Source organism: Odocoileus virginianus, chromosome 1 (genome assembly GCF_023699985.2).
Source record: "Odocoileus virginianus isolate 20LAN1187 ecotype Illinois chromosome 1, Ovbor_1.2, whole genome shotgun sequence".
Lineage (NCBI taxonomy): Eukaryota > Metazoa > Chordata > Mammalia > Artiodactyla > Cervidae > Odocoileus > Odocoileus virginianus.
This window is the reverse complement of record NC_069674.1, coordinates 103441799-103469476: the sequence shown is the minus strand read 5'-3', so window position 1 is coordinate 103469476 and position 27678 is coordinate 103441799. Positions and strand designations below refer to the sequence as shown.

At 38.5% G+C, this 27678-nt stretch overlaps 1 protein-coding gene across 5 annotated transcripts in view; it reads left to right on the top strand.

Moving 5' to 3' along the window:
- Positions 1-27678, top strand: part of CDK14 (cyclin dependent kinase 14) — a 642874-nt gene that overhangs the window by 285484 nt on the left and 329712 nt on the right. For all 5 annotated transcript variants that reach the window (XM_020914848.2, XM_020914849.2, XM_070471844.1 and 2 more), the window contains one exon: positions 10031-10093. In XM_020914848.2, coding sequence (XP_020770507.1) covers positions 10031-10093 — 63 coding nt within the window. The remainder of the gene's footprint in view (positions 1-10030; positions 10094-27678) is intronic.

The following is a 27678-nucleotide window of genomic DNA, read 5'->3' as shown; positions in this document are numbered from 1 at the left end:
TTGTTTCCTCTTCAAATATTTGAGGGTTTTGGATGATCAGAGCATTCCATTCTTCATACCCATTGGCTTTTTCCCCCTTTAAACTTGGCTTCAAAATAGCATGACAATCTTTTTAAAGTGGCTGTTTGACTCTGTTAAAATTTATTAAATGGTTTAGGCTTGTGAATGGTGTGCCAGAGGGCATATAAACCAGAGTAGTCTTTTCCTTCACTCTTTGAAGAGAGCAGATTTTATACAGTCTTGTAATGCAGCGATAGCATTTAGTTCTGTAGAACCCCAGTGTTCTTCTTCTAGAAGATTTTGTCCAATTTTTTGAAATGTCCCAAATCTATACTTTGAATTTATTTAAGAAAGAATTATCATTTTTATAAAGAATTATACCTTCTAGAGGTGTTATGCAGTGATATGGACATAGATATATGCTTGTTTTATGAATTTATTTAAGAAAGAATTATCATTTTATAAAGAATTATACCTTCTAGAGGTGTTATGGAGTGATCTGGACATAGATATATGCTTGTTTTATGAATTAGCCCCTACAGTATTGAAACTACTTCAGACATTTGAACTATTGGAAAATAAATGTCTGCATTCTTTTTATTGGAGAAAAATGGCTCCCAACAATCTTACTGCCTGGGTAAAGATATACAGCCTTTCTACCCATAATGTCATTGCCAGAAGCCAAATAGTATGTTTTTTGTTTTAATGGAAAAGATCTTTCAGGTTGCTGGTTTTACATGGTTAGAAATGCTTCCTGCTCCAGTCACCAGCCCCAGGCTGCCCATGTATTTTGAATTCAGAAATGACAGCTGAAACCAATTAGGCAGAATTAGGGGATCTCTAAGTCACATATAGGTTATGTCCAAAAAGGAGAACAATACATTATATGATTAAAAAAAGAAGCAACTAATTGAATTAGGGCTAAGCTGAGGCAGTGTGATTACTATAGGCAATTTTTATATGGTATTTTTTTTGTATTTTTAAAAATTTCTTTGTTTAATTGGAGGATACTTTGAATGCCGTGATGGTTTTTGCCGTACATCACATGAATTTGCCATAGGCATGTATGTGTCCCCCCATCCTTAACCTCCCACCCACCTGCCTCCCCATCCCACCCATTTAGGTTATCACAAGGTGATGACTATGGAGGATTTCTATATAGTATTAACTACTGTGTGTATTAGCCACCCTTGCCCTCCTTAGGAATAGGTGTGGGGTTTACTGGTAGATTTTCAAACATTTTCTAAGTGGCATAAAAACAGCTGAAAATGAAATAACCCAGAAACAGGCTTTGGAATAGTAAAGTAAGTCTTTGCAGTAACAGGGAATATTTGAGAGTATTCCATTTTAAGAACATATTTTTAGGTATGATGGGATAGATCAGAAGACTGTATTTTTCTCTTATTGTCATATCATGTCCTGTGATGCAACTTGAGACACAATGATTAGAATTTCTATTAGTACTTCAGAGGGAAGAGATAGTACTCTTGTAGTTGTTCATGAATGTCTTGTTTTTGTCATTAAAGATAAGGGATTTCAGTTCATTTGCAGAATACCTAAATAACGTATAATGGAATACTTACAAACTTTTATTTTTTGACCACTGTTTTAAAAATGGGACCCTTTGGTATAGAGTGGATACAGACCTTCTCTATAAGGCACCTTGTATGGCTATGATTTTGTTTAAAGGGAAAGTTGATTAATATTTCTTTTCATTTTTTCTCTCTAACAAATAGTGCTCACATGTTTGAACCCACATTAAAATCTTATTTATTATAATTTGGGAATAAGTAGATGAATACTACAAAGCTGAATGGGGGGAAATGCAATTTCAAAGTCAATTTAAACCTGTGGACTTCATATAAGAGCAGTTGGAAACTAGCTACTCAGTAATTTGATGTGTTAATTCTCACAGCAATGTAGGCTGATTAAAACAGAGATTATAGCCAGAGGAAAATGGCATTGATTGCTGTAGAAGAAAGGAAGGCTCAGCTTCTAGAAGTTTTCTTCAATTGCCTCTAGCAGCAGCCATTCCCCAGAGAATCACTTGACTTTAATGAGCTACAGGTGAAATATTGATAAATTAAAAACAGAAACGATAGTGAGATCTCCCAAATGTGTTACTGTCTGAGAGGTGTGGTTTTAGTTAAAATTCATGTGGTGTCTCCCAGACGGTAATAAAGGTGACACTGGCCACGAGAAGAGTGAGGATCACAAGTCAGCCTCTGTCACACCTGCTGCCTTGGGTACGTGAACAGTTAGCACTGTTGCCATTCATTTTGGGACGCTTTGTGGTACCACTGAAGAGTGGAAGGAATTGCTCTGGAATGCTCTTGTGCTTTAGATATTTGCAAATTTCTTAATATGCTCTGTCACCAATCAGAGTAATATTCAAAGCTGTTTTTTTTTTTTTAATAGTGGATCACTTATCCATTATAAGGAAGAGATTAGGGTGTAATCAAACTGGGATGAGGAGCAAGGAGCTCCTTAAACAATAAGAGTCGGTCTGGAAAAGGAGGGCTCGATATTTTTGTGGGCTCTATATTACTGTGCCTTGGCTCTATCTTTCCAAGTGGTACATGTTATCAACTAGTTCTTAACATATTGCATGTGTTTTTTTGTTTTTTTTTTAGTTTATTTATTTGGCTGTGCTGGGTCTTAGTTTTGGCATGCAGGATCTCACTTGTGGCATGTGGGATCTAGTTCCCTGATCAAGGATCAAACCCAGGTCCCCTGCATTGGAAGCACAGAGTCTTGGACACGGGACCACCAGGGGAGTTGCCCCCCATCTTTTTCTTTTTTTAATTCAGGTTTTTACTTAATGTTTTGTTTTCTTTTTAAATGAGTATTCATTGATTTCCAAATAAAAGTACAGCTGAGGTGTGATGTTTATTTTTTAAATTAATTTATTTTTAATTGGAGGATAATTACTTTACAATATTGTGTGGGTTTCGGCCATAGATCAGTATGAATCTACCATACATTAACAGGAATGAACTGTTGTATTTAAATGTAAAATAAGCCTATTCCTCAAGAAGAAAGAAATTCAGAATTAGTTTTATTATCTCTGGAATCTTTCCAGCATTCCTACTATTGTGAAGCAGTTTTTTTTTTAATGCTATAAAAATTACACCAATATTGAATATATTGACTTCTGTCTTGCAGTCAAGACGGAAAACTAACATGAAAAGAAGTCAAGACTGTGGAGGGTGTGTGTAACAGAACTTAAAAATGAGGATTTCTGCTGGTTATCCCTGTGGAAAGACTTCCTTATTTTTAGCCTAGATGCTAAAAATAGGGCTGTGCTACTTTCAATATCGCGTTTTGGCAGTGCTTCTGAAAAACATCAAAAATTAGCTGACAAATATTGTAGACACCGTGCTTTACATAAGAGGGTGGGGGGAAAATGTATGTGTTGGGGAAGGTGCTCTCTTTAGATTCCTGCTTAATGAGAAAAGGTCAGTCTGAAATTCATTGCTGATATAAAAGTATAATTTCTCTGAGGAACTTGGCATCTCTTGAATAAGAATTTTGATCTTTTCAAGGAACAATAGTTGGAAAACCTTATTTCATAGATAATAACATTGGTTACAAAGAACATAATCCCATACTAACAGCTTTCCTGGTAGCTCAGATAGATGGTAAAGAATCTGCCTGCAATGCAGGAGACGTGGGTTTATTCCCTGTGTCGAGAAGATCCTCTGGAGAAGGAAATGGCAACCCACTTCAGTATTCTTGCCTGGAGAATCCCATGGACGGAGGAGCCTGGTGGGCTGCTGTCCCTGGGGTCACAGAGTTGGACACGACTGAGTGAACTAGCATTTTCACTTTCAAACACATACGAAATGATGCCGCCTACTTAATAATTGACTTATACTTGTTTCCACCCTGGTCAGCTTTCATGTCCAATAGCTTGTCTGACTCTCGGGTGTTCTGAGAGCCTTTTTACCAGTGGTTTTCAGTGAAAGCATATTACTTCTTTTCCCTCACCCAAAGTCAGTTTTAAAAGGCATAAGGAATGGAGAATTCCAAAAAAAAAAAACATCTACTTCTGCTTCATTGACTTTGCTAAAGTCTTTGTGTGGATCACAACAAACTGTGGAAAATTTATTGAAGAGGTGGGAATACCAGACCACCTTACCTGCCTCCTGTGAAATCTGTATTCAGGTCAAGAAGCAACAGTTAGAACAGAACATGGAACAACAGACTGGTTCAAAATTAGGAAAATATTACATCAAAGCTGTATATTGTCACCCTGCTTATTTAGCTTATATACTGAGTCCATCATGTGAAATGCTGGGCTGGATGAAGCACAAGCTGGAATCAAGATTGCCAGGAGAAATATCAATAACTTCAGATATGTAGATGACACCACCCTCACGGCAGAAAATGAAGAGAAACTAAAGAGCTTCTTGACGAAGGTGAAAGAGGAGAATGAAAAGCCTGGCTTAAAACTCAACATTCAAAAAATGAAGATCATGACATCTGGTCCCATCACTTCACGGCAAATAGATGGGGAAATAGTGGACACGGTGGCTGACTTTATTTTCTGGGCTCCAAAATCACTGCAGATGGTGATTGCAGTCATGAAATTAAAAGACAGTTACTCCTTGGAAGAAAAGCTATGACCAACCTAGACAGCATATTAAAAAGCAGAGACAATCACTTTGCCATCAAAGGTCTGTCTAGTAAAAGCTGTGGTTTTTCCAGTGGTCATGTATGGATATGAGAGTTGGACCATAAAGAAAGCTGAGTGCCAAAGAATTGATGCCTTTGAACTGTGGTGTTGGAGAAGACTCTTGAGAGTCCTTTGGACTGCAAGGAGATCCAACCAGTCCATCCTAAAGGAAATCAATCCTGAATGTTCATTTGAAGGACTGATGCTGAAGCTGAAGCTCCAGTAGTTTGGCCACCTGATACAAAGAGCTGACTCACTAGAAAAGATCCTAATGCTGGGAAAGATTGAAGGTGGAGGAGAAGGGGACAACAGAGGATGAGATGGTTGGATGGCATCACCCACTCAATGGACTTGAGTTTGACCAAGCTCCAGGAGTTGGTGATGGACAGGGAAGCCTGGCGTGCTGCAGTCCGTGGGGTCACAAAGAGTCAGACATGATTGAGCAAAGAAACAACACCAACAAGGAATGGAGGGTGGAAAACATGAAAAGGTGAATGTCGTCGTCCAGCTTGTTTCTCATCTTTTTCTTTGGCTGGATTTTTTTTTCCTGGTAATCTTTTGAAGGGATGTTTTCCACTCAGGCCTGTTTAAAATTATCATCATATTTATAGTTTATCTTTGTAGCCTCCTTTCATGACTTTCTCTTTAAGTTTCATGGTTGTGTTCTGTTGGTCATGTAGTTCTGTGGTCTACATATGATTGAAATTAACTGAGACTCTGCTGTGTTAAAGTGCTTATGAGGAAAATGTCTTTTCTTCAATATTTTATGGTCTTCTCCATGCTGCTTTTTTCACAAAGAAATATCTGTCTTTTGCCTTCTAAACTGATCCTGCCACAGTGTAATGAAGTCAACATGGAGACACCCAAACTGTAAATGTGGTTCTCTTACAGAAAATGTTTATGTTCAGGGGATTATGGTTTCAGATATGTTCTTCAGATTCCTTCCCCTTGAAATACTCCTGCACCTTTGTAAACTTTATACTAAATGCTGCGTACATGCATGCCAAGTCGCTTCCATCATGTCCGATTCTTTTGTGACCCCGTGGGCTGCAGCCCACCAGGCTCCTCTGTCCGTGGAGTTCTCCAGGCAAGAATCCTGGTGTGTGTTGCCGTTTCCTCTTCCAGGGGATCTTCTCGACCCAGGGATCAAAGCTGCATATCTTTTGTCTCCTGCATTGGCAGGCAGGTTCTTTACCATTAGCACCACATGGGAACCTTAAATAAATGCTACTTGATGGGTAATCAGCGATGAGGAAAGAGGAACCTGATTTTGAAAGAAATGTATGCAAGTGTGGGGATTGAACCTTCCAGCTTCTTTCTGCTCTCATTTTTCTGCTTGGTGTACAAATCTAGCCACACCTGATAGCTTTGTTTAAAACCACACACTCTAGAGGGAAGACTGATGAAGTATTCTTAGGCATTCAGGTACAAACCTGTCAGACACAAGTACTTCTAAAAGCATTGCCCAGAAGAACAGCAGCAGTTATAGAGTGAATAAGAGGGAGATGCAGGAAGATGAAGTGAAGCATAATGTAATGCAGGCCAGGAGAGATGCTAGCCACGAGCCAAGATAGAGATTGGAGGGGGAAGAGTGACTGGGTTTGGTCTATAGTTACCAGGCACCTAGTCTAAAGACACTGCTTTTCTTTTTAGAACAGGAAATGGCCAGAGATCAAGCCAGATGGATCTGAGATTATGCGTGTCTCATCCGTGGATGGTGATCTGTTGGTCATGGGCCATAGGGGCCTTCTGTTCAGAACTTGTGTGTGTAGGATGGCTTTAAAAAGTGTAATAACAGAGAATTACCTCCCAGCATGATTGTTAAATTCACTTCTGTTATTTCTGGACCAGGAAAAGTCACAAGGGTCACATAATCCAGTGAGTTGAGCTAAGGGGAGAAGTTAAAGTGAAGAGATGTAATGAAATTTGTAATTTAGGCACATCTAATGTAGTTCCAGGCGTAGTATTGTATACTAAAAAAAGAGAGAGGGGGAAAAGAAAGTTTTTAATTAAGGTAAAACGGAAGTTTGCCAGGATTCAAAATAAGACCTTATACCACCTTTTGTCTTTTCCTCCATTTGAGGTTCTCCAGATTCTTGCCCCCGATGACCCCGAGCAATCTGAGATTAATGATGTGTATTTGCTAGAAGTAGTCTCAGAGGTTGTGTATGGAGAGCTGTGGAGTATGAATGAGAATGTCTGGACATACAGACAGGAAGAACACATATAATAAGAATCAAATGTTTCGCCTAAGAGTTCCAGTTCTCAAACAGTATTTAGCATTGTAATCCTCCAGAATATCCCTTCATACTCTAAACACACTACAGAAAATCACCATCATTATCCTCATCATCACCTGTAGCATCTACCTTGTGCTGGGCAGTGTAGTAAAACCATAATGGATATTTACATACTAATTTTCACAATATCCATAAGCAGTAGGTGTGCTAGGATTATCCCCATAACACAGATGAAGACACCGATACCCAGAGGTTATAGAACCCACCTAAGACTACATAGCTAGTGACAGCCATATGTGTGCATACATACATGTTCGTGCCATATAGCTGAGGGAATACACATTTAACATTTTTAAAGGTTTGGGAAAAATCTTTTTGAAATTTCCCAAGATCTTCTTTCTGGAGAAGCTTCCTTGATATTCATGTTGGGCATGCATATGTACACAGAAGGATGTAGGTATACATGAGAGTCAGGAACTTTCCCCCCCATTCCTGATATATTTCCATCCTCACAGTTAAGTGGGGATTTTGTTTGGTTGGTTGGTTTCAAGCAAAATGCTTGAATACTTTGTTCTTTGGAAAAAGTTACAGTAATTTCACAGATATATAAAAATGCACAGAACGTGAATTCTCTGAAAGCAGAGACTCTGTCACTTACTTATGCACAATTTGCATTTAAAGCATATATGTCAAGTAGAAAGTACAATGGAAGCTTTGTCGCTAACATCATTTCACTTCTTTAAGCATATGTAGCATAAGTTTATTGGGCATAAAATTAAACATGCTTTTTTAGCTGTGTTACTCATATCCTTTGTGTAACCTCCTTTTATTTTTAAAATTTTTTTGTCAATTTCATTGGTTGATTTTTTTTTTTTAAAGAAGTAACCTTCAAGATATTGTGAAAATTTGAGCTGCTTCTTTTATTTTGATCAATATTTGCTTTATAGTGATAATGCCATGTTGCTAGGTGAATGAATATTTAATCCATTTTCTTTGAATTCTATTATGTTTAACATTTACATTGATAAGTTGCTCTTTGCTTTTTATTGGTATTTGTCAATATAATATCATAAAATATAAATAACATCAATATATAATATATAATATGATGTATTCCTTTACTTTCAGGTTTTCTGTTATTTTTTGTTGTTTCTTATATTTAGCTTTATCTTGGAAAGAGTGCGAGTTTGATTTTATTCTGTAAACTGAAAATTTACATTTTTAAAGTAAATTTTAGCATATGTTTATGTAATTATTGTTATGATTGGATGTGCTTTCTATTTACCAGTTTATTATGTGTGAGGCAATGAGCACATTATAGTTGTGTATCATGTTATATATTAAAAAGTGCTTTTTCATGTGCCATTTTATATGTTCTGTTGCAGCATTGTTAATTGGCTATGCCCCATACAAAATAAAAAGTTTTAAAAAGTACACAGTTTCTGTCCTCAGTGTGTGGCAACGAGAAAGGCAGTGTGGTCTTAGAATACATCCAAGCGCCTTTCTTCTGTCCCAGCTTCGTTCCCCTTGTTCTCCCCCTGGCTCACCTTTTCATTCTCTGTTCAGATCTTGTTGGAAAGTCTCACTTGCTGTGGCCTATCTTTAGCGGACATTAAGCTCCCCCTTCTGTGTCCTCAAACAGTAGTATTCTTAGTGTACAGTGTACTGTCCTGTAATCACACATGTCCTGGTTTTTCCCCACCTACATCTGTTTCCTGGAATTCTGTGTCCTTGCTGACTAGTGTCACTAAACTCCAGTGCTTTCTTTGGCCACCTGATGCGAAGAGCCGACTCACTGGAGAAGACCCTGATTCGGGGAAAGACTGAAGGCAGAAGGAGAAGAGGACGGCAGAGAATGACATGGTTAGATGGCATCATTGACTCAAGGGACATGAGTCTGAGGAAACTCCGGAAGATAGTGAAGGACAGGGAAGCCTGGCATGCTGTAGTCCATGGGGTAGTGAAGAGTGGGATACGGTTTAACGACTGAACAACAGCAATAAAATGACTAGTGTAGTGCCTGCAAGAAAATGAGTTGAGAAGTACATGATGAACAATGAATGAATGCTAAATTCTGCTCTGTATTCTCAGCCGTTACCAGCTGGCATGCAATAAAAACTCAGTAAAGGAATCTAAACTGTTATCATCATGGCTACAACCATGTACAGGTTCTTGAATGTGTCAAAAGCTTATAATTCCTCAACAATTGAAGCCTGATAATGGGGCATAAATAATCATGGTCACTGGTTTTTACAGAGTGATTAAATCATAAAATTGTTACCGCCAATAAATAAGATTAGGAAAATTTGTATAGCAACTCTGCATGTTTCTTTAGAAATTTAATGTAGCTTGTAATATAAAAAGCATTAAAAAGAAGATACACAATTGTGTGCAAATTCAACTTGGGATATTTGGAAGAATTACAGTATAAGTTGCTATCTTGGGATATTTCTTTTTAAAATAAATCTGGATGTGTTTGTCTTAATTTATAACTTTGGAAGTATTTGCATTGATTTAGAAAGTAAATCATTATAAAGTTTTATAAAATAAATATTTTTTCAAATATATTCAAGAGTGCTGAGAATCTGAAAATTATCTTTTAATGAATATAGTTATGAAAAATGTAAATAAATCCAATGATTAATTTCCTTAGAATGATCTGTTTGTAATATTTACATGTCACATAAAATAAATAACCATCACCTTCCTTTCCACTTGAAAAATGCAAGGTAATTGAAATTATATTTGGATTGGTTAACTGTATGTGGATATGCTTTTAGTTGAAGTTAAGATATATATTTTAGGTAAGGTTTCTTCTTATTCCACTTAAGAGATACATATTCAATGTGAGAATTACGCAATTAACAAATTGTAGACATAAATTCTTTCTAATGCACAGATATGTTTAACATAAGATAGAATCTGGAGTAATGATTCAACTGTGGTTAAAATGGAGGGTGGAGGAGCGTGCAGTTGCCTACACTAAAAAATCCACCCACTTGTCTTATATTTGCTTAGTTCGGAAAGTAGTGGTGACTTTGAAATAGAAAAATATTGATTCATTGTGTTATAGCCAGAGGGATGTTAACATGCCTTCCTTTCTTTCTTCTAGCATACTGATTTATGTCAGTACATGGACAAGCACCCTGGGGGGCTGCATCCAGATAATGTGAAGGTAGGAAAAGATCTTTTAAGTCAAGGCTTAGCATTCTTCATGTGCATTTTTTGAACCAAAATCTAATCCCTCTCCTATAATTTTTTTCTAATTGTGTAAAGAAAAGTGATTCTGAAGTGAACCATAGTCATTGCTTTGACATTGAAAGTCGTGCTTTGGCATTAAATATTTTCACTGGAGTATTATTATTTAAACTGCATCCTGTTTTTCCTTCATGGAGAAACATTTGCCAGTAATGAGAGGGATCTAGTGGGATCCTGCCAAAACTGTGTTTTCAGTAGAGAGGAATCTCCAGTTGCTCCAGCTTTGAGCTCCATACTGAAGTACCAATTGGTTTCAAGATAATCTATTATTATGATCCAAAACAGTGTTAACGATGAGTTCACGGTAACATGAGTTTTTTCATTTGTTTGTATAAACAGGTAAAAATGATTTTTCCTTCAGTTTTCTTTTATTTCTTTTACCAGAAATTGGATTACTATGTGTAAAAAGGATTAAGCTTTTCTAAGTTTTGATCTAGCAACCATTTTGGAAAATTCTCCCTATATTTCAAACTTAAAAGAGGAGATTCTTTTCTTGGCTTATGTTAGGGAGTTAGAAGATCCTCAAGTTTATCAGTAGGCTTAATGATGTGCTTACATTTTAGTTTTGAAATGGCTACATTTCAGGATCCTGAGGACCCACTGAGTCATATAAGTGCATTTGAAGTATTATTATTTGTCTCCTTTTCATCCCATTCATTATCTGCACCTTTCTTGCAGTGTGGCATGGTTTTTCTGTCGTATTTTCCCTTTGCTAGTAGAGGTAGATTTCACATATAGTGTTACATGTGTTCATTTCTTTTTACTTTATAAAAATAATATTTTATTGTATATAGTTTATTTTTTTTATATATAGCTGATGGGTTTTCTTTATTAATTAGAGATGTGATGTCAGTTGTAATGAATTTAATTGTAACATTTGCCCACATGGTAAAATGACAAGAGGATTTGTTCTCTACATCCCCTAGGACTGACTGAGCAGTCGTTAAGACTTGCCATTCTGATAAGTAAAAATGAAATGTTTTTACTTTGGCATTTTCTTGACTGCTAGTGACATTGGGCATCTTTTCATGTTTCTTGACCACTTGTATTCTGCCATTACAATTTGCCTGTTCTTATATATTGTTCAATTTTCTATTGCATTGTTCTTTTCTCAATAAATTGAGGGCGATTTAGATTATTTGTAACATTAATGATGGGGCTTTTTAAGGTGATCACTTTTGTTGTACAATTTTAAAATGTAGGAAATTGTAGGAACTCTGGCAAGACATTCTTTTTAAAATAAATACTAGAATCATTATGGTACTTGCAGTATTTGTTTACTTTTTTCATATACATCCTTTTTCATTGTTATGATTTTTTGTTTTATTAAATTTTTATTTAGATTAAGTTTTTTGATTATTCACTTTTCTTAAACATCTGTATCCATTGACATAGATAGATTTTTAGTGGTTGGATTGGGCAAGAAATTTTAACAGGCTAAGAGATTTTTTTAAATTAATCTTGTTTCATAAAATTAATAGTAATATTAATTACAATACTAATGTTTAATGACCACAATTTTTTTAACATCAAAACATCTCAAGTCATCTCATCACTATATTTAATGTTCTCTTTTTAGGGTTGATTGGGTTAAAAATCAGCAGTATGGTACCTCCTTACTCCTATTTTCCACTTCAGCCCAGGTAATCTGCAGAGAGCCCTGCTAGTGAAAGCCCAGGACCTACTAGAATCAGTGGAAATTGGAGGCTGATTTTGACCTCTAAGCTAACTTTGACCTCCTGACTTTAAATTCAGTGACAGGATTGAGATTAAAGAGCTAACTCAACCTTTGCAAAGAACAAAGGCATCACTGGATTTCCATTATCCTTGTTTGGTCTTCTCACCAACACTTTGTTGTTGTTTAGTGACTTAGTCATATCTGACTCTTTGTGACCCCATGGACCAAAGCATGCCAGGCTTCCCTGTCCTTCACTATCTCCCGGAGTTTGCTCAAACTCATGTCCACTGAGTTGATGATGCCATCCAACCATCTCATCCTCTATCGCCCCCTTTTCTTGCCCTCAATCTTTCCCAGCATCAGGGTCTTTTCCACTAGTCAGCTCTTTGCATCAGGTTGCCAAATTACTGGAGCTTCTGCTTCAGGATCAGTCTTTCCAATGAATATTCAGGATTGATTTCCTTTAGGATTGACTGGTTTGATCTCCTTGCAATCCAAGGGACTCTCAAGAGTCTTCTTGAGCACCACAGTTCGAAAGCATCAGTTCTTTGGCTTAGCCTTCTTTATGGTCCAGTTCTCACATCTGTATAAGACTACTGCAAAAACTATAGCTTTGACTACATGGGCCTTTGTTGGCAAAGTGATATCTCTGCTTTTGAATACGCTGTCTAGGTTTGTTATAGCTTTCCTTCCAAGGAGCAAGCATCTTTTAATTTTGTGGCTCATTAGTTATGGGTAAGTATTAGTGGACAACTTTATTTGTGAAGCAAAGAAAGACAGCTCTTCCCACAGAGCATTGCTGGGTTCAGTGTCCTCAGGCCAGCATCACTGGTGATTTCTGTAGCCTTTGTAGTAAGTTCTGCTTTTTCCATTACATTTTATTTTTCCTTGATTTCTTGATAGTCATGGGGAGATTGAGCTTTTAGGTTACTGATTTTCAGTTACTAGGCTGCACTCCTTGAAATTGTGTTTCAATAACTCTTACCTGTTTTGCAAGCTTTTCTTTCACCCCATGATCAGTCATCATATACTTAGTATATGTATATATATATATATATATATATATATATATATCATTCAAATATGTAGTATGTATATCCTTCCAAATATGAGAAGCAGCAATAGGTATTGATATGTGAGTATCCCTTTCCCCATAGCTATTGAGGTCTTGGCTTCTTTGAGGATTTGCCAAAATGTTCTTGATTATCCCAGTTCTTGGAATACTTAAGGGTGCAAGAAGTTTCAGTTGGCATTGAAGAGGTCTTCAAACTGGGCTCCATAGAATAGTCATCTGTGAAATTAAAAAAAGTACATATGTGTATATATGTGTATGTATATATATATGTATACATGGGCTTCCCTGGTGGCTCAGTGATAAAGAGTCCGCCTGCCAATGCAGGAGATGTGGATTCGATCCCTGAGTTGGGAAGATTCCCTGGTGTAGGAAATGGCAACCTGCTCTAGTATTTTTGCCTGGAGAATCCCATGGACAGGGAAGCCTGGCAGACTACAGTCCATGGGGTCACAAAGAAATGACCATGACTGGAGCATCTGAGCCAGACATGCACACACATGTATATACTTATACAGTCTCTTTTCTTTTCCCAGAATCAAAATTCTAAAAGCACTTTAAGTAGGAAATGGGCTTCTCTTGTGGCTCTGCTGGTGAAGAATCTGCCTGCAATGCGGGAGACCTGTGGGGTGGGAAGATCCCTTGGAGAAGGAAAGGCTCCCCACTCCAGCATTCTGGCCTGGAGAATTCAGTGGGCTGTATATAGTCCATGGGGTCGCAAAGAGTCAGACACGGCTGAGCAACTTTCTCTTAAGCAGGAAATGGTGGGCGTTTGCTCAGGCCGGGGCTGAGAGGCCTGTGGCTCCCACGACCGCCAGCATCACCCTGCTCTCCCTGGGGCCCTGTGCGCGTTTGCCCCAGCTGGAGAGCTGCTGCTGGTGAGGCCTGGTGCCCCCTCAGCCCCCCGGCCTGCGAGGGCATGGTGGGGCGTCCGAGGGAACAGCAGGGGCTGGCAGGTAGGAGGGGATGTGGGTGCTTCATAAAACACGTATCAGACCCAGGCCTGAAGACAGAAAGCGTCTTTGGTGGGGCATCTGGTCAGTCCAAGAGAATAGACCCACAGGATCTCGGTAACTACAGTGAAGGCCCCACTTGACAAATAAGTAACTCAGAGGAAGCAAGGTTGGTTCGTTTTGATTAGACAGAGAAAGAAGCACCAAAAAAATTATCAATAATGATATCTAAGAGGCAAAAGAGAATAGCACACGTATAAAGCACAATGCTGCATTACTTTTGTTGTTCAGTCGCTAAATCATGTCTGACTCTTCGCAACCCCATGGATTGTGGCACAGTAGGCCTCCCTGCACTTCACTATCTCCCGTTATTTTAAAAAGGATAAATCAGTGAACATGAAGTAGCTTTGGAAATTAACAATATGATGACAGAAATTAAAAACAACAATTTTTAAATGAGAAATAGGATTACTTTGGATGCAATTTACATCATTACTGTAGGTAAACTTTGAAATTTGCTTTTGTATTTTATATTCCCCTTCAGGTTTCTATTTTCACTATTTAAGTTAAGCAAAGTCTACTTTCTTCCACTTTTCTTCTTTGTACTTTCTAAAATAAAATAAAGCAATTACTAATAAAATAAAAAACAACAGTTGTAAGAATGGATGGAAGAAAAAGCTGGAGAATTGTACCAACTTACGCTTATGTACAACGTAGAGCATAAAATAGAAATCTGAAACACGAGACAAAGTATTTAAAAAATTTAGAATCCAGTTCAGGGGATGGGCCATCTGAATAATTGGAGAAAATAGGATGGAGTTATTAAAATACTAAAAATTGAAATATGCTTCTTTTAGATGTGAAGGGTGTGAACTTCAAGATTAAACATATTTTCAATGCCCAGAATATTTAATGAAAGTAGAAGAACAGTAATATTTGTTATTGCAGAATTTCTGAACATGGTTTGAAAGACAGATCCTACCGAAAGGAAACAGATTTACTGCTAAGCATCAAGAATTGCTGTGGTGTCTTTACCATTTAGGGTGGTTTTCCTGGTGGCTCAGTTGGTGAAAAATCCACTTGCAATGCAGGAGACCACCTGCAATGCAGTAGTTCAGGTTCAATCCCTGGAGAAAGCAATGGCAACCCACTCCAGTGATCTTGCCTGGAAAATCCCAGGGACAGAGGAGCCTGGAGGGCTATAGTTTACGGGGTCACAAAGAGTTGGACATGACTTAGCAACTAAACCTCCACCACCACCTTCACCATTTAGACTTCAGCAGCAACCCTAGAAGGGAGATGGAAGTGGGACAATGGCTTCACAATTCTGATGTAAAATTGTCCAATCTAGTATAATATGCAAACTATCAATGAAGTGTGAAAGCAGAATAATTATTTTCGGATGTTCAAGGAGTTGAAAATTTTGCATACCTTGCATCCTTTCTCAGAAAACTACTTGAAGATATACTCCCCCCTGTAACTCAGAATAAACCAAGGCAGAAAAGAACAGGAAACCTGGCAATAGAGGCTACCACAAAAGAGAGATGGAGATCCTTGAGATGATGAAAAGAATCCCAGGATAGCAGTGGTGCATCAGGCTGAAAGAGTAACCCGTCAGTCCAATTGCACAGGTCAGAAGACTCCAGGCGAGACTTCGAAGAGAAACTGTTGGATAGAATATCAAATGTGTCTGAGCAGATTTACAAGTTGGAAGGGGCTCCCCAGGCGCCTCAGTAGTAAACAGTTAGCCAGTGCAGGAGCCATAAGAGATGTGTATTTGATCCCTGGGTCGAGAAGATTCCCTGGAGGAGGAAATGGCAACCCCCTCCAGTATTCTTGCCTGGAGAATCCCATGGACAGAGGAGCCTGGCGGGCTGCAGTCCATGGGGTCACAAAGAGTTGGACACAGATTAGGGACTGAGCACGCATGCACAAGATGGAAGAAGAATTTGGTGTTGAATTAGTGATAACCCCAAAGAAAACGCAACCACGGCAGACAAACCAACCAACAAAAGATCTAGATTGTTACACCAGGAAAAACAAATTATTGTGCAGGAGAGAAAAGTATTCATATAAAATGTAATGGCTCAGCTGCAAATAACATTTACATGATTATAATACAATATTATAATCAATATGTAATCAATATCACATGTTGATGTATTACATAGTTAAAAAAAGACAAACACCTCTTTAAGATTCTGCTATGGCCAGCCTCATTCCAGGATTACCATCCTAAAACAGTCTTCCATTTCAACTGCCACATTTGATGTAAAATAAAGATCAAAATCATTTTGTCAGAGCATTTTGATTCTTTGTCCAATGTTCTTTTCCTTACATTGCATGATTCATTCATTAAATTACTGCAATTAGCTTTTTTATTTGTGACTTTATATGCACTCAGTCACATCAGTTTGTCATCATTTTCATAGTGAAGATAATAGTTCTACCTTCTCTGAGGGTATAGGAAAGTTAAAAAAGTAGAATGCATCTTGTTAATGCCTGTGTTTTGGCATCTGAATTGCAGTGCATGGAAGCAGACAGACCTTATTACCATGTTGGTTTCCATGGGAGGCCACTCAGCTAATTATGCACTGGCATTTCTTCACAGTTTGTCTGCATAGAGACAATGCACTCCTCCAGGGTTCCATGTGGAATCTGCACTGCAGGTGAAATTATTCTCAAAGAAGTCTGACTATGACATAGTGGCAGATGTCCCATGGGTATTTCTGTGTGATGGATTAATGTATTTTTTTCATGTGGTGATATTTATTGTCACTTAAAATTTCTGAACGCAAAATGAAGAACCTAAGAATAATATTTACCAAGTTAACAGCTGTTCATAATGCTGTGCTGGATGCTGATAAAGAAAAACAGTTGAGCTAAAATAAGATCTTTTGATGGTTCTCTGTAAATGTAGGGTGTGAAAACCAGTGAGATAAGCGATTGTCTTTAAAAGAGCATGTTTTTGCAATAACTCTGAAGCTCTGCATTTGGTTAAATACTTCATAGATTATTAAAGGGTTGGATGTGATAAATAGAAGATATTGATTATGGTGAGCAGAAGGAAAATATACCAATCAAATCTCCTTGCTTCTAAATTTGACAGCTTTGACTTTTGCTTTCATCACTATGTGGCATGATGATATGGAGAAATATTTTGAACATTTCTCTTGGATTATAAAAATGTGCATATCTTTGTTTGGATTTCATATAACTTGTTTATTTTAAAAAGCTGGGATACTATGCATCTAAGAATTCAGGTGATTTTTCTTTACTGTAAATCAGGTCAACTTGCAAGCATTACAAAGGTGATGTATCACTGAAGATTGAGAGGGTAGAAAGGAACAAATGAAAGAGTACATAGCTAGTGATTTCATAATAAGCCACAGAGTAGTCTATGGTAATTTTGTACTAAATCCCAGCAAAACATCTGTTAAAGTTTCCACTTTTGTGCTATATATTCCTTGTAAGCGTTGGAATAAGCACATCAGAAAAAAATTGTTTCACTGTTAACTAAATTTCTGTAGTCACTCTGCTACTTTAATTGCCTACAAACTGAGTCTGTTTGCAATATGGTTCTGAAATAAATACTCACTATTAACTAATGGTCTGTATTGTAGCATAATATCAATTTTAGACAAATGGGTAATTTTAGCAGTTAATTACTTAGAGGGAAATTTAAAACCTGAATGGAAAGCCTGAGGACACTGGCCTTGTTATAAATATTTATGATGATTAAAGGCATAACAACCAATTGCTAGAACATGATAATTGCTTTGTAAGAATTTGGAGGGAGGGTAGTTCATTTTTCCCCCCTTTACAAGCCATTCACTATGAATTTTATTGGGTGTTAACTATCATAGTTGAGTTGAAGACAGACCTTGAAGTTCTTCACTCTGTAATCCTCAGTGATTTACAGATTGATTGGTTTTTTAAAAAGCGACCGTAATAGTCTAAATCTCTTTCATTCAGTTTTCCATGTGTTCTTTAAAAAATGGTAAGCACGAGAGACTGAAAATTGAGATTCATCTTTAAAAAAAAGATTAATTGATGCTGTCTCCAGCTCATATCCAGAAATGTAGATGCTTACATCTTATTACCATGACGACCCTGGATCTTCCTGTATTTTTATGTAATTACCTTCATTTCCAAGTTATCATAATGACTTTTCTAGATGATTTTTTCTAAAAACACATTTGTCTTTTTTTTTTTACAGAACTATAATCAAAGATATCCAAAGTAATTCTGAGTTCTCTGCCTTATTCTCTGAAGCATCTGAAATTCTTTTGACATAAAGCTGTTTTATTTTTTATCTGAATATCTATATTAATTAAAAAGACTTGAGGATTATTATGGTTGAAAAATTGCTATTTTTCTCTCATAGTCCAGAGAACAGGCAGCTGTATAATAGTCAGAATAATATTATGCCAAATTAAGGTTGTCTTATACAGATGTCACAGTGAATGGTTTCCTAAATGAGAATTTCTAATGTTGAGATAGGAAATAAGATAACACCTGATTTTCTCCATATTTTGCATTAGAACTTTCATTTAGCTGGTAATGATTTCCTATGATGCATTATAGTGAATATTATAAAGCTCTTCCTTTTTCTGTATTTTGGGAAATATGGTTATTTCATGAAGTCATTCCAGTGTTTTAAAAATTTGACACCTAGTTTCAGCACCTGTCCAGTTTTTTTTTGAACCTTTCCATCCTATTTTTATTATAACAAAATAATTTTCCATATCTAGAAAGTGAAAGATTAACAATGAAAGAGTGAAATCCATATGTCAATTCATACTGTGTCAGATGTTTAGAGGTAGTCTGAATAGTGAATTTCTGGCTAAGATGTGGGGCCTGCGTTTGGTTGAGACATGCATTTGTTGAGAACATGCCTTTTGTATCCTTGGCATCATCTGCTGATCTGCTTATAACAATTTGAATCAGACAAAGGAATTGAGGCAGCTAATTAAACACCCCACTCTTTCCTAGAGGCGCTTTAAAACCCAAATTGAAAAGGAATTACCCTAAAGATTGATGAAATTCACATAATCATTAGAAGTATGTCATGTGATATTTTAATTGTCAGATAGAATTACCCAGCTTAGGGGGCAGACATCCAGGGGGAATAGGAAAAATACCCTCCTGGATTTTAAAATTCAAGCCGTTCACCTTGCCCCTCTCCCATTTAAGATAGATCTTGCACTTGGCCCCTTTGTTGGCATGTTTTCCAAGACAAACAAGAGAATGCAGGAAGGAAATTAGCTGAGTGGTAGTGTATGTACGCACTCCTGGGGATTTTTCTGATTGTTTTAGACAGGTTCTGCCTTCATGTGACTAGCCAGTGCATTTCATAGATATTTTCTCATTAATACAGAAATTCTTGTCACTTGTGACCTTTCTAAAGAGGATGTAGAGAAGTTTGTTTATCACACCTATCAAACTCAGAGTCTTTACTGCATTCCACTTGAAACATATTTTTCTCTATTGTATAGCTTGCAGATGTGGTCTTTCTCTAAGACTCTTACACTCAAGATTCATCAGCTCCGTCAGTTTTTCAGTCTGTATCTCTCTCTCATTTTTTTTTTAAAGTTACATTGGCTTTATCAAATGATATGAAGACAATTGATGCTGAGAGTGTCTGAGATGTTACTTGAGGCAGTAAAACCATTTTGTTGCTGTTGTTCCGTTGCTCAGTTGTGTCCCACACTTTGTGACCCCATGGACCGAAGCTCGCCAGGCTTCCCTGTCCTTTGCCATCTCCTGGAGTTTGCTCAGACTCACGTCTGTTGAGTCAGTGATGCCATGCCATACAGCCATCTCATCCTCTGTCGTCCCCTTCTCCTGCCCTCAATCTTTCCCAGCATCAGGGTCTTTTCCAGTGAGTCCACTCTTTGCATCAGGTGATCACAGTATTGGAGCTTCCGCTTCAGCATCAGTCTTTCCAATGAATATTCAGGGTTGATCTCCTTTCAGATTGACTGGTTTGATCTCCTGGCAATCCAAGGGACTCTCAAGAGTCTTCTAAATTGTCTGTTTTTCTTTTCATCATGTACAAAAAGAATGGCTCTGAAGTTGGGGAAGCAGTGCATGCATTCACAAGTGAAGCTGAGCAAAAATTTGTATTTCATTCTATTTCTTTTTGGTTTCAAAAAGTGCATATCAGTAAGGTCAGGTGTGTACTCAACATTATGATGTTATTTGAATTCCTTGAAACAACTGTTTCAGTTTTATTCTTGGAAAATTATGTTGGGTAACTACTAAAGCCAGTTGCTTAAATCTGATTATCTTGTTTCTACTCAGGCAGGGAAAATTCCTAATACTAAGTTTAGACTACTAACCAACTTTTTATTTTTTTTTAATAATTTTTATTTTTTTGTTTTATTTTTGGCTGTGCTGGGTCTTTGCTGTGCACGGGCTTTTCTCTAGTTGTGGCGAGCAGGGGCTATACCCTAGTTTCAGCGTGCAGGCTTCTCATTGCAGTGGCTCCTCTTGTTGTGGAGGAGGCTCTGGGGCACGCAGGCTCTAGGGCACGCAGGCTTCAGCAGTTGTGGCATGTGGGCTCCGTAGTTGCCCCTGGGCTCCAGAGTGCAGGCTCAATAGGTTCAATAGTTGTGGCACACAGGCTTAGTTGTCCCAGAGCTACAGGGGTCTGTTCAGATCAGGGATCGAACCCGTGTCTCCTGCACTGGCAGGCAGATTGCTTACCACTGAGCCACCAGGGAAACTCTGACCAACCTTATTAAATGGAAGGTTCTTGTCCTCAGCCCTCCCCAGTTCATCATCATACCTACATACCCTAATAACTGGGAAACCTACTTAGTATCTAATACATTATACATTATTGTAATATATTGCATTCTAAAAAAAACTAAAGAACTTCTCTCAAGGGGCATGAGCAAACCAAGCTCTGATTTTGCAGTCCCTGTTTTTCTCCTTGTAAGTACCCCCGATCTGGATCCATGACTTCGGTCACCTTCCTCCCTGCCGGCATCTCGGAGCTTAGAATAACCACAAGACAATAACCTCCATTGTTTTGAGGCGGGACGAGTGGGCAGGAGGGGAAGCCAACTTAAGGATCTCAGAGAGTGTGCAGGATCTTTGTTCCCAAGGCTTTGCCCAAGTACTGGAAATTCTTATTTTCTGAGTTATTCCCTTTTCCAGACAGCTATCATTTTTAGTGTAGAAGATTAATGTGCAAATATATTAGACAGTGCAGGTTAAATTTTGGTTACATTATCTAGAAATGATGAAACATGTTACATATCTCAGCAGTTTGAGGGAGTGGAATGAAGAAGCAGAAAGTTGACTAGAAGAACTCAAATAGAAGAAAACATGTCAAGGCAAACTCTCCTAAATAGTCAGATTTTCTAGGAACTGAATCTGCACGTGTGCATGTTAAGTCACTTCAGTTGTGTCCGACTCTGTGTGACCCTATGGACTGCAGCCTGCCAGGTTCCTCTGTCCATGGGATTCTCCAGGCAAGAATACTGGAGAGGGTTGTTATTCGCTTCTCCAGGGGACCTTCCCACCCAGGGATCAAACCTGTGTCTCTTACAAGTTCTGCATTCGCAGGTGGCTTTACCACTAGCACCACCTGGGAAGCCTGAATCTGACTGTGGTACGTGGCAGAAAAGGACATCTCTGATCCGATGGCCTGGCATAAATGTTTGTCTGACACGATCCCAGGAGCACAGTTAATATGTTCAGTATGTCCAAAGTGACAAATTATACCATAGTTTTTATTACCTGGGCTTTTATTTCTATCCCCCTTTTATCTCCATACAGCCTTCTTAGTATTCTTTTTTAAAAAATCCAACACATAAAATTACAATGATGCTTTGTAAAATATGAAATATTTGGACGTGAATTATGTACATTGCATTACAGATTAGGATTTGATCTTTGCATTAGGTATTTGCAAATTTGAAACTCAACTAAATGAAATGAATCATTCTTTTAAAAATTGAAGAAGACCTATTATTGCAATAAAATCATTATCTGATTCCTATTAGAAAGTATTTTACTATTCACTAGATATTTGGGGACTCAGAGTTTCTAATTATTTTTTACTCCTAGAAAGTTTGATGTATTGAGTAATTTTAATGCTTGTGCATCTGTGAATTTTTAAATAACATGATACTAACCATGAGGCATATTATTTGAAGTGTTTATTACCCATGTACTACTTTGGTTTATTTGCTAATGTCATATTTGCTATCCTTGTAGTCACACAGTGTTGTTACTTTTTGTTACCGTTTGTCTAATCAAACGGTATACATACATTTTTGGTAGCAGTATTTTAAGTTGTGGGTGTCACAGCAAGACGAAAATGGGAAATATCAGCATTGGGAATGGGGAATGTACCTCTGCTACGTGTGCTGTGTCTCCATTTTTCCAACTCATGTGATTTCTCTGAGCCTTTATTTCTTTATCTGTGAAAGTAATATAATAGGATCTGCCTAGCAGAATTGGTGTGAAGATTAATTTACTATTAAGTACTTAGTAAACATTAGTTATTACAGTTGCTTAAATTGCAGAGTCTCTTCTATTTCTGTTATCCATACAATTATGAAATGAGACATTTTTACAGCTTGGATAAATATTAAGGTCAGGTGAGAAAATTGATAATTTTCAAGGTGCGTAACTTAAGATAACGGATATTTAACCTTGGTGTGCAAGTGACAGAAAAGTAGCTTGACTGTCTCTGTAAGAATTAGTGCTATTCAGTGAATGGAAGAAGAAGTTGTGGTTTGTATGTGGTACATACATACAGTGGAATATTAACTATAAGAAGGAATGCATTTGAATCAGTTGGAGAGAGGTGGATGAACCTAAAGCCTATTATACGGAGTGGAGTAAATCAGAAAGAGAAAAACAAATATAGTATATTAAAGCTATATATATATATATATATATATATATGTATGGAATCTGGAAAAATGGTACTGATTAACTTAATTTGCAGTGAAGGAGTGGAGACACAGATGTAGAGAATGGACTTGTAGAGTGGGGGGAAGGAGGCTCAAGAGGAGGGGATATATATATGTATATATATCCTGCCCCTCTCTGTATATATAGTTGTGCCTGATTCTCAATGTTGTATGGCAGAAACTGACACAAGATTGCAAAAGCAATTATCTTTAAATTAAAAATAAATAAAAAATTATGGCATGGTCAGCGAAAAACAGTACTGACATTTTACTCTTCAAAAAGAAGAATTAGTGCTGTCCATAAGGCCTTGCGTCTATTACTAGTTGCTCCAATAAACCCTAAAGAGACCATGGGCATCCCTCGAAGATAGTGAACCCTTGCCTAGAAAATCTGCAAATGTTCACTGTGCTTAGTCTCATATTAAATGGACCCGTATATGTTAAATAATGCGTGCCTTTCAGACCATTCATAAATCTGATTGTAAACACTGAGACAAAGAGCATCAACATCAGACATCCTTAGATTCTGAAGGGGGTGGGGGGGGTAAAAAATTTGTTGCTCACTGCAAGTGCCAATAATTCTTTTGAGTAATGGATATAACCTACTGAGTCCAATGATGTGTGTGTGCTTTTAATCAACTTGCTCTAAATGTTCTGATAGAAAGTCTTATCTTGATATTGTTTTTTTAATCTACTCAAAGTCCAAAGAGTTTCAGAAGGGACTAGAAGGAATATTAAGGATATTCCCACGTAGTATACGCCATGGCAGTGAGGATATGAGTTGCTTTCTGCTGGGGATGGCAAGACAACAGGGATATAGATAGATCTCCTGCTGGCAAAATGTCCTTATTAATCACATCATTGCTATTTTAGGCATTTTCCCATTGGGGTTCTTACTGCAAAGAGGGAACATATTTGAACTGGAGTATAACTCTTCAGTGATCACACTGAAGAATTTGAAGACCTCTCGTTTCATAAAGTTGTGTATAACACAGGGAGCACAGTCTGGCTCTCTGTGATGACCGGAAAGGGAGGGCTGGGGGAAGGGAGGGAAGCTCAAGAGGGACGGGATGTATGTATAATTATGGCTGATTCACACAGGTGTACAGCAGAAACCAACACACACACAAAATAAGAATGTCCTGAGGGGACAGAGTATTCTTCAGTTCCGTTCAGTCGCTCAGTCGTGTCCGACTCTTTGTGACCCCATGAATCGCAGCACGCCAGGCCTCCCTGTCCATCACCACCTCCCGGAGTCTACCCAAATTCATGTCTATCGAGTTGGTGATGCCATCCAGCCATCTCATCCTCTGTCGTCCCCTTCTCCTCCTGCCCCCAATCCATCCCAGCATCAGGGTCTTTTCCAATGAGTCAGCTCTTCACATGAGGTGGCCAAAGTACTGGAATTTCAGCTTCAGCATCAGTCCTTCCAATGAACACCCAGGACTGATCTCCTTTAGGATGGACTGGTTGGATCTCCTTGCAGTCCAAGGGACTCTCATCTTCTCCAACACCACAGTTCAAAAGCATCAATTCTTCAGCACTCAGCTTTCTTCACAGTCCAGCTCTCACTTCCATACATGACCACTGGAAAAACCATAGCTTTGACCAGACGGACCTTTGTTGGGGAAGTATTCTTAGGAAGACTTTATGGTTACTACAGTAGAAAAATAAGCAGATAGAAAGGAAAATATGTTAGTTTATCAACTTCAGTATATAAAGCTTTCTTCTGCCATATTATTTATTTCTAAGAGGATTTTAAATAGCAGAAATAGGCATTCAAGAATCATATGCTTATTACATACTACATTAATTGAGACTTTTACAAACTTGGGTTCACTTAATAAAAGCACTTTGATTGTATTGGGTGTATAAGTGTATTCATCCATGTGTTTAGTAAGCATCATCCTTGTTTAAAATAATGAGGTGTAGTGGAAAGTTCACAAGTGCTATCTGATGGTTGGATGACTGAGTAAGTTTATTGGGCTTTAAGAGCTTTAGTTTTCTCATTTGTTTAAAAGAAAAGGAAAAAAATACAAGATTATAAAAGATACAAAAACTTCCGTTCAGTTCAGTTGCTCAGTTGTGTCTGACTCTTTGCGACCCCATGAATCGCAGCATGCCAGGCCTCCCTGTCCATCACCAACTCCCAGAGTTTACTCAAACCCATGTCCATCGAGTTGGTGATGCCATCCAGCCATCTCATCCTCTGTAGTCCCCTTCACCTCCCGCCGTCAATCTTTCCCAGCATCAGGGTCTTTTCCAATGAGTCAGCTCTTCGCATGAGGTGGCAAAGTATTGGAGTTTCAGCTTCAGCATCAGTCCTTCCAGTGAACACCCAGGACTGATCTCCTTTAGGATGGACTGGTTGGATCTCCTTGCAGTACAGGGGACTCTCAAAGAGTCTTCTCCAACACCACAGTTCAAAAGCATCAATTTTTTGGCACTCAGCTTTCTTCACGGTCCAACTCTCACATCCATACATGACCATTGGAAAAACCATAGCCTTGACCAGATGGACCTTTGTTGGCAAAGTAATGTCTCTGCTTTTTAATATGCTATCTAGGTTGGTCATAACTTTCCTTCCAAGGAATAAGCGTCACCATCTGCAGTGATTTTGCAGCCCAGAAAAATAAAGTCAGCCACTATTTCCCCATCTGTTTGCCATGAGGTGATGGGACCGGATGCCATGATCTTAGTTTTCTGAATGTTGAGCTTTAAGCCAACTTTTTCACTCTCCTCTTTGACTTTCCTCAAGAGGCTCTTTAGTTCTTCATTTTCTGCCATAAAGGTGGTTTCATCTGCGTATCTGATGTTGATATTTCTCCCGGCAATCTTGATTCCAGCTTGTGCTTCCTCCAGCCCAGCATTTCTCATGATGTACTCTGCATATAAGTTAAATAAGCAGGGTGACAATATACAGCCTTGACGTACTCCTTTTCCTATTTGGAACCAGTACATAAAATTACTTACTCTTTTTTAAAGTTAATTTATTGCTTATGTATTTGGCTACTGCAGGTTTTAGTTGCAGCACTTGGGGTCTTTTAGTTTCGGCATACTGGGTCTTTTGTTTGTTCAGTTGGAGCATGTGGGATCTAGAGGGCTTCCTGGTGGCTCAGTAGTAAAGAATCCTCCTGCAGTGCAGGAGACTCAGAAGACATGGGTTCAGTCCCAGGGTGGGCAGGATTCCCTGGAAGATGAAATGGGAACCCACTCCAGTATTCTTGTCTGGGAGCCTGGTGGGCTACAGTCAATAGGGTTGCAATGAGTTGGACACGAGTGAGTGACTAAGCATGCACGTACGCAGGTGGGATCTAGTTCCCTCACCGGGGTTGAACCTGGGCCCCCTGCATTGGGAGTTGTAGAGTTCTAGCTACTAGACTAGCAGAAAGTCCCAGAACAGTCTTTAAATGAGTGTAAACCTTCAATTACTGTGAGTTTGTCTTCCATTTTTCCTTCTTTTTCAGTGCCTGAGATTGCGTTGACGTTCACCAAGTTTTATTAGCGAGTACCAAAGCTGGCGTTTCCTCTTCCTCTGCATCAGCCCCGCCTTTGGTGATCCTTCTTGTTTTCACAGTACCCTCTGGTTTTCACAGAGATCTAATGTAGCTTGCTATGTGGTGATTTCTACAACAACCCAGTGAAGTGGCTTTCCTAGAAGTTTACGTGGGCCAGTTAGATACTTGCCTGTATGTCTCAAGAAAGAAATCCCTAAGACTTGGGTCCTCAAAACATTCCCAATGAATATTCTATGGCACATTCTGTTAAACTCAGAATGATTGCTCTTTCCTTGTCCCTTGAAGGGAGAATATAATTCACTGAAACCACGAGTAAACTTGGTGTTTTAGAAATAACATTTGAAGGTGTTTAACAGAAAATGCACCAAGTTTACTAATGGTTTCACTGAATTATATTGTCCCTTCAACACCATTACCACTATGATGGCGTGTTGATAGTTTTACAGTTTCATATATTGTCAGGCCAGAATACTGGAGTGGGGAGACTTTCCTTCTCCAGGGGATCTTCCCAACCCAGGGATTGAACCCACGTCTCCTGCATTGCAGGCAGATTCTTTACCAGCTGAGCCACAAGGGAAGTCCAAGAATACTGGAGTGGGTAGCCTATCCTTTCTCCAGTAGATCTTCTTGACCCAGGAATCGAACCAGGGTCTTCTGCATTGCAGGTGACATTTTTACCTACTGAGGTACCAGGGAAGCCCTTACTAATGGTTTCAGTGAATTATAGTGTCCCTTTGCCACCATTATTATTATGATGGTGTGTTGATCATTTTACAGTTTCATATATTGTCTTCTTTTCATTAATTAAAATTTTTCCTCTTATTAATTTATCTGCCCAGTGATTTCCTTGCTTGGTTTCCTCAGTTTTTTCCCTCAGAAAAGCAAGAGGTTTGTCATATAATACATGGTCTCATCTCGTGCATCTAATGAAAGCTCCTTTTCCTACTAAAGGTTGATGCATAATGAGGTTTCCTCCCTCCTCTGCGCCTTCCGTTTCACTCCGTCTGTGTCGCTGTCACAGTGCCGCTGCTGCTAAGCAGACCTCTTTAAATGCAGTTCATCTGTTTATGTGCTTCCCAGGTGGGGCTAGTGGTAAAGAATTGACCTGCCCGTGCAGGAGGTGTAAGAGACGCGGGTTCAGTCCCTGAGTCGGAAAGATCCCCTGGAGGAGGGCGTGGCAACCCACTCCAGTATTCCGGCCTGGAGAATCTCATGGACAAAGGAGCCTGGAGGGCTGCAGTCCATAGGTTCTCCCAGGTCAGACACGACTGAAGCGACTTAGCACGGATGCACGCATCTGTTGATGTGTCTCTCATACCCAAGGCACGGAACTACATCTTACATC